Genomic DNA, 14103 nt, shown 5'->3' on the forward strand with positions numbered 1-14103 from the left:
GTTGGAAAGGTTCCCCTGGATGACAGGCAGGAATAGATGGCACAGAGGGATGGAGTGGCCTGGGAAAAAGTAAAGTGCAGAGGGAAAAGATGGAGAAGTGAAGATGAAGACTGGAGGCAATTACATGATAATTAAAATGAGGGAGAGACAGACATGCCCAACAGAAGGAGAGGGAAAAATGAGGGAACAAAGTCCCAGGCTGAAGAAAAAAATTGAGCTGGAGAGAAAAACTATACATGAATTACTGAGATGTTCTATAGCCCCCACTCCTGCAATTACATGATGACAGGATCACAAAGCAAATAATAAGAAGAGAATTTGTGTAGGTGGCATATGTTCCACCTAGTGGGTCGGGACCTTACAGGACCAGGAAAGTGTGCTTCAACTGTGCTGCATTTGAGCATTGATGCATTTCACCTTTAAAGAAAGAGTACAACAAGTGTCTGGAAGCAAGGAATTAGATAAATACCACGCTAGAAATAAGAGATATATTCCAAATAATGCATGGAGAAAAACTATGGAGAAAAACCATGGGGAGAATTTGCCTTTGTGACTGGTGGATTCTCTCCCTGCAGGTATCCTGAAATCAAGATAGAGATATCTCCCTGGAGCAATGACAGGTAGCAGTTAGGGGGTGGAGACTGACACTGGTTTTGTGGCATTCAGATTAGATGAGTGTAATACTTGCTTTCATCTGTGTCATCTATGAAAAGTCCAGCTGTGTTGCTTGTCCACAGCAGTTAATGTCAGTGATTTCAGGAAGGAATATGAGCTGTGACACGGCAGTGGCAGAGCAAGGCAGGCAGCCCTCCAGGCAGCTTTCTGGAATGGATTTTCTCTTTTTTTTTTTCCCCAGATGGACTATTGCTTTTCCTTCTTTGGGTTTTGATTCTCAGTGCAAAACTCCAAAACTAGTCCCTATATATAGAGTGTTCCCTATTGAAAAGAGAATGAGGCAGTACCTGGACAGGTTGGAAGTGTGAGGACCAGCAGTACAAGCACATAAAATATCCATCCTGTAGGGATTAAATCAGGCTTCCACTGACTGGTGTTCCAAGCTGGGCCATAAACACAGCAGCCACAAACTTGACAGCAACAGCAGGAGGCAGTTCTTTATTAAGACGAGAGTACTAGTGAATAAATGAGGAAGGGCAAGTGTGTGTGTGGCAGAAGGCAAAGGGGAGTGGAAAAATTATTAAGTTAAGAAGATGGATATTTTTTTCCATCTCCCTGAGCAGTGAACTTTTCCACTGATATAACAGAAAACTTCCAGAGAGCAGCAGGGCCGGTAAAAACAGAGCAGATAACATCAGCTCTGTGTGCTGAGTGGATGGGCAGCTATATTTAGTATCTGGCAATGTAAGGAAGAACAATCATTAATGTTGGGAATTGGCTTCATTAGGGCTTAGAGACAACTGAGTGTGATTCCTTAATGACTTCAGTTGCTAAATGAACTCTCCAGACTTCTGCTATCTCCTGACAGGACCATGAGGTGCGGAAACGGGGGTTGAGGAAGGGCTCTGCACCACCCCTCATCCTTGAAGCCCTGGCTGGGACATCTGGAGTGGGTCAGGGCCAAGCAGTGGCTGTCCTGAAGCTGCAGCCAGCTTGAGTTCCCAGGGGATCTTTCCCACAAGCAGGATCATCTGCAGTACATCATACTGCTTCCCTTCGTCCCCAGGCAAGCAGAGGGCAGAGATGCACAGGCATGGGGCAAGGGCTGCAGGCTGGGCACTATGGCATGTGCTCCTCTCTGGCCAGACCCACCCTTTGTACACTCAGCCTTCCACTGGGCAATGTACAGCCATCAGGAGGAGCCTTCCTCCCGCTCTCTTGAGACTCAGGAGCTGTTGTCACCCCTGACACCTGCCCCTCTCCCCATCCCAGCTTCCACCATGGGACCTGGTGCACATCAGTGGTGTGAGAGGCTGTTTGTTTGTAAATCTCTCACTGAAACAAGGTGCTATGTAAGCAGAGACTGTCACCAAGTGTAAACACAAGCAAGCAGCTCCACGATTTCCCTGTGGGTCAGCCCAGCACCCCCATGCTGTCAGGCACAGGAGAGGTGTTGCTGATCCATCGGGGATGGCAGTGGGTCACATTCGCGTCTGGGCCAGCTCAGCCAGCTGGATCTGTGGAGGGAGACAGTGGGGGGTTATCAGTGAGGCTCAAGGCAGCACTGAACATGCTCAGCCTCAGAGGGAGCTGGAAGCAGCCCCCGTGGGATGTCCCACACTGCCACCCCCATGCAGACAGTGTGAGGCACAGGGATGTGCTGCTTTCATTCCCCAAACCAGCATGGCCAGTGGAGTTAGGGAAGGAGGTCAGAGGGCTGCCTGCTCCCTGTCTTTGCCATCCTCAACACACAGCCCAGCCTGTATGCCCATTCTGCAGGCACTGTTGGGGGGCAGAAGGGACAGGGCCACCCCCACTCCTGATGGCGAGGGGCAGCTGGGGTGAGACAGGTTAAGAGCAGCATATCTGGCAGTTAGGCTTCTCCTGAGACATCTGAGTTTCTTGCCTACAGTGACAAATATGTGGGTGGTTCCCAGCCTCCTGCTCTATAAAAGCAGGATTTATTTTGCTTGTGTGGTTTTTTTCTAGCTTTTGAGGTGTTTTTTTGTGTTGTTGTAGCTATTCATCTGGATGCACTGTTCATTCTTGGTTTTAGTCCCTGTGCCCAGTTTTTGAGGAATACGGACAGGAGAAAAGCCTTGTGAGTGGCAGAGGAACCATCATTTTGCCTCATCTCCTGTGCCACTAGCAGCAGAGCTGTCACCATCCCAAATTTCCAGCCAGTGACTCTGCTGGACAGTATTTGTAGACAGTATTTGTAGGGGAGGGCAGAGGCTGTGCTACAAGATGCCCTTTTTGCTGGCAAAGCTGAGTCCATCCTGCACTGTTTTGTATTTTCCCCTTGGTGTCTTCCAAGCCTGCTCAGGAAACCAAGCTGGAGTTTGGTTAGCACAGAGCTCAACAATGTGCTGACACCAAACCCAGGAGCCCCCAAAGTTCTGCTAGCCAGCACCAAGTCAGGGGGCTGCCCCCCACTAGCCAGCCAGGGGCAGGAGGACAGGGTGAGCACAGGACGGGGGTCAATGTGTCCAGCAGCAGAGCAAACCCTCCTGAGAATTACCCTGGGGACTCCAGCCCCCTTGAAGGAACAGTAAATAAACGTGGTGCAAAAATACATCCCTCCCTAGTTATTTGCATCTCACCCCCACGAGTGCTGCTGGCGAGGTGGGAGCAGCGTGTGCAGGAGCGGTAGCGCAGAGCGGTCCCGCCCTGGGCACAGATGTGTGCAGGCTGTCCCCGTGTGACCTGGCCAGGGACAGCACTGGCAGCTGTGCCCTGCAACACACTGCAAGAGTAGGGGGGGTTGGCCGTCACTGGGCTGAGTCTGGGCACTGCCAGCCTGTGAGTTCAAGGGAGTCAGGTGCTTTGCCAGTCCTCCCGAGGTGTGTTGCTTTATCAGCATGAATTTATAGTCCTGGCTTGCTGAAGCTGCAGAGAGCATGAGTTCCTTGCCTGAATATTGGGTTGGATTTTGCAGCCCATGCCTTGTAAATAATTATGACCATCCCTTCTCGTTTCAAGAAATAGTAAGGAAATCTGTGTAGGTCTGTGAATGGGGCACCTAATGAGACTAGACCTGTGTGCAGAGCACTTCCAGACAGAGAATTTCTTCTCTGTCTTTTCAGTAAAAACGACAAATCTTTCTCCTGTAATTTCTTTCCCAGTCTCCTGCGGTAACTTCCTCGGACATCTGAGATTATGCTTTTCTGCCAATTACGAACGTGATGTGTTTTGTCACTACTTGACAACATCTGCCATGTGGAGACAAAACCAGGTGGCTGATCTGGAGATGGCCAAAATAAAGAAGGGAAAAAAACATTAATTGATGCCAGAAATAACAGTAATAATAGTGCATATGGAATTTGTATTGTGTTCCAGGCAGCCTGATTAATTAAAAAGGAAGGGAAAGGCCCTTGAAAATGTGGGCTCAGCAAGTGCCAGGCTGTGCCCTCCCCTAGGAGCACACCCTGTATGTGGAGGCGGCTGTGGGACCTCGTGTTGCTCCGTGCTGTACTCTTGAAAGCATGTGTGTTTCTTTATGTGCGTCTGCATGCCTCCCACCTAGCAACCCTGTTCTGTGTCTCCTCCCCAGGGGCAACCCTCCTGCCAGGGACCGAGCCCACAGTGGACACGGTGTCAGTGCAGCCCATCCCAGCCTACTGGTATTACGTTATTGCCGCCGGAGGTGCTGTTGTGGTGCTGGTCTCCGTCGCGCTGGCCCTTGTGCTCCACTACCACCGGTTCCGCTATGCGGCCAAGAAGAGTGATCACTCCATCACCTACAAAACCTCCCACTATGCCAACGGGGCCCCTGTGGCCGTGGAGCCCACCCTAACCATAAAACTAGAGCAAGACCCCAGCTTGCGCTGCTGAGAGCCGAACAGGAACGAGAAAGCAAACAAAACACAAAACAGACAGACAGACAGAAACTAAGACTTCAAATAAGTTGCCTCAGTTTTGCACTTTTTTCCTTACCTAGCATACGTGTGAACTCTTAGATATCTCCGTCCCTTCTTCGTCCCCCAGCCCTCCCCAAATCTTTTACAAACTCTAAACTAATGCTGCATCTTGGATCGCCAGAAGAGACACACCGCCCCTTCACTTCAAAAGTGAACGCTCCCTTTCTATTACTTTTCAAGGATACTTGGGGTGTCAGGTGGGGGTTTATTTTGCTTTGTTTTGTTTGTTTGGGGAGTTGGTTTTTTTTTTGTTGGGGTTTTGTTTTTGTTTGGTTTTTTTTTTTTTTTGGTTGGTCAGCTTCTTTGGGTTTTGGGGGTTTTTTCTCCTCCCGGTAGGCAACCTTCAAGGGAACCTGATGGTGAGCCTGGAAGCTTTTGTGTGAGGCTCGTGCGCATGTGCTAAACTTACGTGTGTGTGTGTGTGTGTGTGTGTGTGTGTGTGCATGGGACTGTGTGTGTCTGACTGACTGAATGTATATTTAGAAACAGCCCCTTTTTAATTTGCTTGTTGTTGCTTCTACTTGCACAGGGAATGCTTTTATTTTTGTTTTTGTTGTTGTTGTTAATTTTCCCTCCTTCCCACCTCCTCTCTGGAAGGTGTGGGACGTGTTTATGGTGAATGCCCTGATTTGTTTACTTGGGGAAGAGAGCAATGCTTTTTTGTTGCCTTATCTAGCTTTGGCTGGGTTTCTTGTTTGATAGTGTTAATGTCGTGGGTGCAAATTGAGAAAAGGCCAGGCTGGACAGTAGGAATGTCCGCCTCAGATGCTAGAAGAATCCAGAGAGGTCCGTAGACATTCAAAAAGCAAGATCTCTCCATTTTATTCTTTCTGCAGCCAACATGATAACACAGCCATTGTTTGGAAGAGGGAGGGGAAGCCCTCCTCTTCCCCCACCTGCAAGTGAATCTATTTAAAGTTGCCTTATATCAGAGAAGCTCATAATGAATGTTTTGTTTGTATCTGTTAAAGCCAGCCTTAGGGTAACACGTAGACTTCAGCAGGTCTTAGTGGATGCTAAATACTGTAGTTTCTTGAGAATTGAAGGTTTATTTATTTAATAAGTATCCTCACTCTGGGTGCTGATGGTTTTGCTTTTACATGGGGAAGGGGGAGAGAGCTCCTCCTTGTCTTTCTGCTAGAAATGTTCAAGGGACAAGTATAGTTCCCTTTCTGGGTTTGAGTTTTTTCCTTCTGCCCAATCCATAGCTGCTGAATCATAAAAAATTGCCTGTTGACTTTCTAGAATGTCAGTTTTGCGTTTGCTAATGTTCTGCTTCTTAGAGCACCAGTAACATCTAGCAAGCCAAACCCAGCCAGTGCGCCTGGGGGGCCCAGCTATTGCTGCTGCTTTAACTGGGGAGGCAAGGAGGAGCCTCCACACACCTCCCACTGTTGAATGGCCCAGTGTATTGTAGTGGAAATGCCTTATATAAATTACTGAATGATGACATGCAAAAGTGGTTTGAATTTTTAACCCTACTCTGTTTGCAGGCAAAAAAAGTACCTCCAGTGAGCAAGGTTCTCCATCTTGTTTGTGTCCATTTGTGATGAGTGATCAGATTCCCTCCCCCCTTCTAAACTTGCTAGTGCCCATCCCTCCTTTGCCCATTAATATTGCATAAAATTAATCAAGATGAGCAGCTCTGTTAACTTCCCTGCAGTCTTGAGCTACCTTTTGGTCTGGGAAAAAAAAAAGCAAAAATACAAACTGTGCTGAAGTGGTATTGGCCCCTGTTGCAGCATAGCCCTATGCCCAGGGGATGTCTGTCAATGGGGGTGTCACTTTATCCCCCTCCTTGCCTTAATTCGTGAAGCCAGTTTCAGTTCCCCATGCTGGTTTCACAGCAGATTTCAGTGGAATCCTCTCAGCTGCAGCAGCAAGTGTCTGAAACAAGCAAGGAGTGCAGAAAAGCCCAGGGTGATGTGCCATGTGAGCACATTAGGCATGGTGGGTGCTCGTAGCACTGCTGCACCTGGGCCTGGCTCCCACAAGGTTTTTGAGAGCAGCAGGGACCTGCCTGTCCCAAGGGGCCAGAATGGACCCGGGGAGCTCCTGCCACCTGGAAGGCAGTGCCACTGAAAGGTCCCTGGAGAGGGGCTTCCAGGGCAAGGGTGCTTTCACCGTGAGCCTCCTCTTCACACAGCACTGGTGCTGCAGTGCATCTGGTTTGGGATGTGGATTCCTAACCCCTCAGTCAGCTGCAGATTAAAACAGATGTGAAATACTGGCATGGGTTTACTTTCAGGGTAGCCCAAGCCATGTCTGCAGACGATATTGTCCCGTTTCCAAAGTCAGTTCAGTCTCCCTAGTTCAGACGATTTCACTTTGACCAGGTTCACCCCCACAGACTTAGCAAGTGTGCATTGGTGTGTCAGAGAGGAGAATGTGGCACCCTGTCTTTTAAACCAAAATCACCAAAGACAAAACAGAAGGTCACTTCGAGATTTTTACTCCCAGTTCTCCCCTGCTCCTTGAGCCCTGACATCCCCAGCATTACCCAGTTGCCTGTGTGTGAAAAATATCTTGTGGAAATTTGAAATTCTTTGAAGATGTATTGTGTGGAATGTAATAAAATGATGATATTTTTATACAAATATCTGGGGTTTTTCTTTCTTCTTCTTTCTTTGCTAATGAGAATGCTGTTGGTTGAAGCAAAGCAGAGTTCCAAAACTCTTTGGAGCACCAGGGCTATTGCTTTCAGCCAAGTGAAGCTCCAGTTCCTGCTGCGTGCAGACCCAGCTCCCAGCAGCCCAGATGCTGTGAGCTCCCTGCCTCACTGCACTCAGGATCGGGCCATTAATAGCAGCTTTTAGATCTATTACATTTGTACCAGTCCTTATGGGAGTTTTGGGAGGCTGGACAGACTCTTGGGATTGTTTGGGGATTTCACCAGCGTTGCCTAAGTGCTAAATTGCTCAGTGTGATTACACAGAATTTCTCCAGCTGGGGCCCCTGGAGACAGGACATCCGACTTTGCAGGGCCCCTGGGGCTGGCCTGGCTGCCAGCTCAGCTGAGCCACATGCTCTGTCCCTGAGCTCAGCAAAAACCGGGTAAGCCATTAGCAAAATTAATAATGAAAACAGCAATGATTTCCTTTCCTCTTCTGTGCAATCTGTGTTTCTGCATGTTAGACTGTGCAGGGGACCTGTACATGAGTGTTTGGACACGTGTATGTCCGCTGCTTTCCCTCCACCTGAGTCTTCCCAACTTGTTACAGGGACCTCTTCTGCAGCAGTTCTGCTTTCCATCTTCCCTGAGTGTACCCTTCACCCCTTCAGCAGAGTCAGCAGCATCACATTTCATGTGAAATATATTTTGCTGCAAGTTTGAGAGGTTTTTCCTTCCCTCTTTATTTTTCTTCTCTCATATTCTTTACCCTGGCATAAAGCTCAACTTTGCATGAAACTTCCTGACTTTACTAGGAATTCAGGCCATCAACAAAAAAATAATTCAAATGTGATCCCTCACACTGGCTATTCAAACACAAGCAAAGCTGAGGACCCATGCTGCTTTTTTGGGAGAGGTTTTTTGGGGTTTTTTTTCTGTAATTGTACAGCAAAGCAAATTATACTTGTAATTTGCATTTTGTACACTTCAGCGACTGTTCAAGCAAAATTCAAAACAAATATGCACATGTGAAAAACAGGGAGGGAGAGACTGAGTGATGGCTTCCCAACAAGGAAGAAAAAAATTCTGTTAAGTAAACAGACGAAAAGGGAGAAATTGTTCAGGATTAATTATTCCGTACGTGCGCCACAGACAGATTGGCCGGAGAGTTGGGTGCTGCTCAGGCTGCAGCACATCCTAGGGAAGAAAGCAGCTAAAATTAGCATGCTTTGTTTGAGGAAATAAATACAGCTTAGTGTGATTTTGATGCAAACTCTTCTGCCAGTAACTTCAGGCATTTAAGTGTCTACTTAAAAAAAAGAAAAACTTTTTGGGGGAGCAGTGTGGGCTCTGTTTTTCAGGGAACAGCATTGTGTCCTGTGTGTCACGGGGAGGCCTTGGGCGTGGCTCCCTGGTGGTGTGTGCTGTGATGGTGTCAATCTTTTTATCTTATCTCTGCAGTTGGTGTTGTGCTGAAGGTCCATGGGCACTCTCTGTAAGCGCTGGGGCAAAGCCAGTGCCTAACAGGGATGTGAGAGAGGGAGCACTGACCTGGCAAAGCAAAGGCGCCGTGGGAAGGGCGGTGCTGTGCCTTGGCCATGTCGGCGTGCCTGAGATGGCTGATCGGGCAGGAGCAGGCTGCACAGCTCATTCACCCGCCGAGGGACCGGCCGCACAGTTGGCTCAGCCTCCTGCCAGGGCAGGCACCTGCAGGATGGCACTTGGCACAGGGTCCCCAGCGCTGCTTGCCCCCGGGCTGTGGGGGCGAGGTTGGCTTTTCCTGGCCTGGTGGAAACGCCTCTGCCGCCACGTGCAAGGGAACAAGGTAGAAACCAGGCTGTGCGTGGGGTATGCCTGGATTTTTGTCCCTCTAGAAACCCTGTGAAAACCTACTGACTTTACCAGGGCCAGCCCCCACTTAGCCCGTGTCAGGGTGGCAGAGTGAGGCGTGCAGACAGCAGGCGAGGCCCCGAGGCGAGCTTGGACAGCCGCTTGGCTTTCCGCCACAGCTCCTCCATCAGTGGCTTTGGCGGCTCTTAGCAGAGACTGCAGGCGTGGCTGCCAGTTTGAGGGATCGTGTTGTTAGCCACTGCACTGTAAAAACAAACAGCAACAACGGGGTGGGTGATAAACATACCAGGATGCCACAAAGCTGCCAGCTTCTCCCCCAGCTCCGAGCCCTGGCGTCGCAGCAGCGGGGCCCAGTGCCGCCCTTGTGCTGAGGAGCTGCTTGGTTTGGGGTAGGTGAGCTCAGCACGGAGCACAGAACCTCATGTCAGCTCCTTACCAGAGCTGGGAGAGGGAGAGGATTACGCCGTGTAATGCCACAGTCAGGCCGTAGGCACACATGCCACCACCACTGTTTCCTTGGCCTGGTGCTGCTGCTGAGGAGAGGTGCAAAAAGCAGGGCTGGAGAAAGGGTCAGGCAGCAACGGGGGATGTGTCTACTGCAGGGAGGGTTTGGCAGGGTACTGATTTTGGGAAGCCACCTTGGCCATCTGCCGTGTGTGCAGCAGGGCCAGGTGCCAGATGTTGGAGGGCAGCACCAGGGCTGGAAATAGCTGCCTGCTCCTGGCCACCTCCACACCAAATGCTGAGCCTGGCTCCATGTCTCCAAGTGCTTTTGGTGGGGGGTCTTCAGCTGCCCAGCCGTACTTTCCCACCTTGTCTTCATATGGGAAGCCCAAGGATTGGAAGATATCATCTGTGTCCCCAGTTTGACAATGGTTCTGTGGTAGGCTGAGGTGTGCACAGTTGGCCACCGCCAGAGCAGCCCCAAGGCAATTGGAGAATAATGTCCAGCAGTTCCTGCACTGTAGAGGGAGGCCGGGCCAGGGAGTGGCAGCTTGTTTGCTTTCCTTAATGCTCAACTGTAGCCAAAGCACTGTTTTAATTTGAAATTTGGCAGGGATTTATCCCTTCTGTAAACTAAAGTAGTCCTGTGTTTCTGCAGGAGTGGGAAAGAGAGAAGTGAGGTGGATTTTCAGCTGGAAATAGAGCAATGAGGGATTCAGAGGCAGTGTTTCTGCTTGGAGCCTGTGCTGCTGCTTTGAGAAGTGCCTCTCCATTTGCCGAGGGTGGGAGGTGTCACCCCAGCCCCCGGGGCTCCCAGCCAGAGGAGCAGCGCTGCGCCGCCGCCAAGCAGAGCGGTGTCGAAGCGAGGCCACGGCGGCTGCTCTGCTGTGTCAAAACAAAATGATGTGTGTTGGAGTCACACTATTGCTGTGGAGAGAAAAGGACTGGGAATGAGCAAAGAGAGAAAAGCAAGGATGAGAGCAGAGCCGGGGCTCTGTCTCGTTATGCCAAGACTGGGAAATGTCAATTTCTGACCCCGTTTTCCTAGCTTTGGCTGCATTTAGTGTTTCAGACCCTCATGGGCACTTGTTTGGCAGCAGAGCAGCGGTGTACCTGCTACGCTCCCTCACTGGGCAGGATTGCACTGGCCAAAAGGGATATTGTAGCAGCAGGAGAGAGGGGTGAGCATGTAGCTGGCTGCCCCCGAGTCCTTTCCACAGTGGGGAAACAACCATGTGCTGCTTATTTCCCCAAAACCAGCAATTTGTTTTTCTTCCTCCTACACACTCTGCTTTTTTTGTCCCAGCAGGCACAGGCACAGATATTACTGGGAATGAAAGACTGTAGGCAGCAGAGCTCACAAAGCACCCATCACCTGGTGCATCGCTTTCAGCCCCAGAGCTTATGGACTCCTGCAGAAAGTGGGGAGCAGGAGCACAGGAATGGTGGGAGCTCATCCTGGGTGCTCTCCAGCCCAGGCTATCCTGTGCCACAGTGGCTGTAGGCAGGCAATAATATGATCTGGAAATTACTGCAAGTTTGATATATTGTTTGGGAAAGGCACATCCTACTGAGAGGCTCATTTTGTTCAGCCAGAAAGACTCCAAGAGACACCACAGATAATCTGCAAATGCCTGTGTGTAGAGAGAAATGCCAGATGATAGAGCTCTGCCCCAGGGTGATTGAGCTCCCCTCAGTGACCTGGCAGGAGGCAGCACCTGGTGCCTGGACATAAACCAGACAAAGTCAGGCTGGAAAGAAACAGCAATTTTTTTCTTGACAGTTGTCATTTGCCTTGGAAGAATGAGTCCAGGTTCCAGCAATCAGGGCTGGGTGTTCTCTCCAAAGCAATTGCTCTTGGCTTGGTGTAGAGGTCTTTGCCAGAGGTGGTGGGGCTGCTGGTAAGCCCATGCAGGAGGGCTGGCATCGAGCACCTGTGGTGGTGGGAAGTATGTGCCAGGCCACATGACAAGCTGAGCTCAGCTTTGGAGAGGTGAGCTGCCTTGGGCAGGTTGGAGAGTTTTCCTGCAAGAGGCATGTCTGTGTCTGTGGTGGGACACCAGAGAACCTTGTCTGCTCTCCTGCCCCTCTCATCCGCCCTGGCACAATCCCTCCCACCCCTGCTACTATTTTAAAACAGATGTACACTGAAACTCTTTAATCTCTGGAAATACTAATTTTCTCCTGCTCTCCCTCCATGTGAGTTCATACAAACATGGTATTAAATCAGCCCTTGTCTGATTAAAATTTTATCTTTCTTTTTCCAGGTCCCATAAATTAGCCTTTTAGCTGGCAGTGCTCTCAGATCCAACAGATAACAGCCTTTCTTGGCATCTGGCTGTTTCCAAAATCATTGCTAATATCATTTTTTTGGCCAGGACTGGCTAGGTGCTCACAGCTATTATTTGGCACACAGGCTTTGAAAATGGCCTTTCACTCAGGAGAAATCATTCCTCATATTTAATTACAGTTTCCCCCTAACTTTCTTGACTACCTTTCTCTGGAATATTTTTTCTCTTTTAAAATGCAAGGTAAGTTGTTCCTGAAATCTGCCCTTTAAGGAAGCAGCTTTCCACAACACAGAGCGATGTATGTTTCTCCCATTCTGCCCACCAGCTTGCAGGGCTTTTCTGGGGACCACTTTGCAAGGGAGTTGCCTTCTGTGGCCTGCTCCACTTGTCACTGTATTGCTGGGACTTGTTCCAGAGGAACCTAACTGATGACAAACAGCAGGATAGATTCTGTGGCAGGCTAGATTCTAAATCATCTCCACTAGGAACTGAACTGAGACCACCAGCTTCAATTCCCACAAACACCCACACAGCATGAGCTGATTCAGTTAATGACTCGAGACACCCCAGTATGGAAAAAGAAATGTCAAATTATATTTTTCTAAAGCTTTCCGGAGGGTGTAGAGCCCTTCATGATAACATACAACCAAATAGCAATGAAATGGCATGTGGGGAACAGAAGAATGAGGGCCTGAGGAGGAAGGAAAATAGGCAAGTAGGAAGATATCATTTAAGCAGGACTTAAGAGTTGTATTAGCATGGGGAATTGAGCAAATCACTAGAAGAGTAAACAGATTCTAGGCTGGGCTTTTTGTATAAATGTTCTCTCTTTTCAAGTTTTCCCAGTGCTCCTTCCTTTCAGGCTGGAAGAACTGGTGTTCTTTTGAAAGTGTTGATTAACCAATACTTTTTTATTTCTGGCTTTTCCCTCAAGGCTGCCCTGGGAAATTACAAAAGGATCAAATTGCTAGCTTGTTCTCACACAAAATTTAGAGCAGCTACAATATGGAATGTCAAATGACTTCCAAGAGCCTTTCTCCACACACGGACTCCTTGGGCAGACTGTCATCTAATTTTGACCTCTGCTCATCTTTGAGCAACATACAGTTTCTGTAGGGTTGTGTGGGTGACACGGATGGCAAACCTCGCTGCTTGTCTTCCAGTGGGTGACTAGCAGTTCAGACGTCTCCACGTGTGAACTGCTTTGCAAGTTATTTTTCCACATGTTTGGATCTAAATGTTTGCAAGACGCCCTCAGGCAGTTCTCCCAGCCCTAAGATGTTGCCATCTGGGCCTGTCAGTTCGGGAACTGTTGAGGAATCATGTGAACTCACCGCTAAAGTGAAGATTTACAGAAGGCAGTGTGCACCTGTGTTGCTTCGACAAGGTACCAGCAGCCTTGAGTCAGCTTAACTGACTCACTCAGCGCAGAACTCATCGGCAGGAGGGGCAGGTGTTGGGCTGTGAGCCTTCCTGTTGCCAGTTCACTTGTAAATTCAAAGAAATCCCTTCATTCTTCGGGTGCAGATACAATTCTGCCTGAGGAATGAGAATGTGTCATTAATTCCAGCAGAGGATCGCTGCTGTCAGGGGTCAGGTGGTGTTGGGGCAGCATGGCTTTCAGCAGAGACCCACTCTGGAAGTGAGCCTTGAAATGTCGCTGGCATGGATTGCCTGACACAGTTGTCTGGGAGAGCAAAAAAGTGTATTTAACAATTCAGGAGGCCTTTTCAAGTCCTAAATATCCACGCAAATATGCAGAAATATTCTTTTATAAGGTTTTGAATAATTTCTTTGCATGTGGCTTTTTAGGTACAAGTTACAATCTTTAGTTTTGGTTGCTTGTAAGTAACCTCTTTAAACTCTTCTTGCCATTTTGGCACAAGGCATAAAGTAATCTTGGTTCCAACCACAACTACTTCCAAGGTGTGACTTCTATCGCTTTCTAGTCCCTGATTTTTTGCATTCCTGATCATTTCAAGACACCTTCTCAGTTAAGTACCCCAAGTTACAGTCAGCTTTGAAAACTCTTCACAGATTGAAATGGAAAGACATTTTCTTTTGGAAAAGTGGAAAAGAGCCATGGTAACGGTACGCAGAGAAAATGATAGGAAGACTGCACAGGAAAATAACTTACTTCTGCTCAGATTATAATATGTGCATTTGGTTGCTAGTCCTTGGTCAGTGCTGAACAATAGCAAGAGATGTCACCACTAAAAGGAATTTGGATCAGGGAAATGTTAACATAAGGGCCTAGATATGGCCATTTGCCTCTCTCTCCATTTCAACCAGCTTTTGTATTAAAACATATAATGAAGATACATAAATTCCTCCAATTACTGTGAATTTGTCTGAAATCTAAAGATGAACC

The 14103-nt window shown here is 48.6% G+C and overlaps 1 protein-coding gene across 4 annotated transcripts in view; it reads left to right on the top strand.

Moving 5' to 3' along the window:
• Positions 1-14103, top strand: part of NRP2 (neuropilin 2) — an 89115-nt gene that overhangs the window by 70371 nt on the left and 4641 nt on the right. For 2 of the 4 annotated variants that reach the window (XM_041403225.1, XM_041403226.1), the window contains exon 16: positions 4169-7132. The exons of the other annotated variants lie outside the window; for them this stretch is intronic. In XM_041403225.1, the coding sequence (XP_041259159.1) occupies positions 4169-4449 (281 nt within the window). In that variant the 3' untranslated portion in view covers positions 4450-7132. Of the gene's footprint in view, positions 1-4168; positions 7133-14103 lie in introns of those variants that run through there. 4 annotated transcript variants of the gene reach the window in all.

The sequence above is a fragment of the Onychostruthus taczanowskii genome, unplaced genomic scaffold, assembly GCF_017590055.1.
Source record: "Onychostruthus taczanowskii isolate IOZ18803 unplaced genomic scaffold, ASM1759005v1 scaffold20, whole genome shotgun sequence".
Classification (NCBI taxonomy): Eukaryota; Metazoa; Chordata; class Aves; order Passeriformes; family Passeridae; genus Onychostruthus; species Onychostruthus taczanowskii.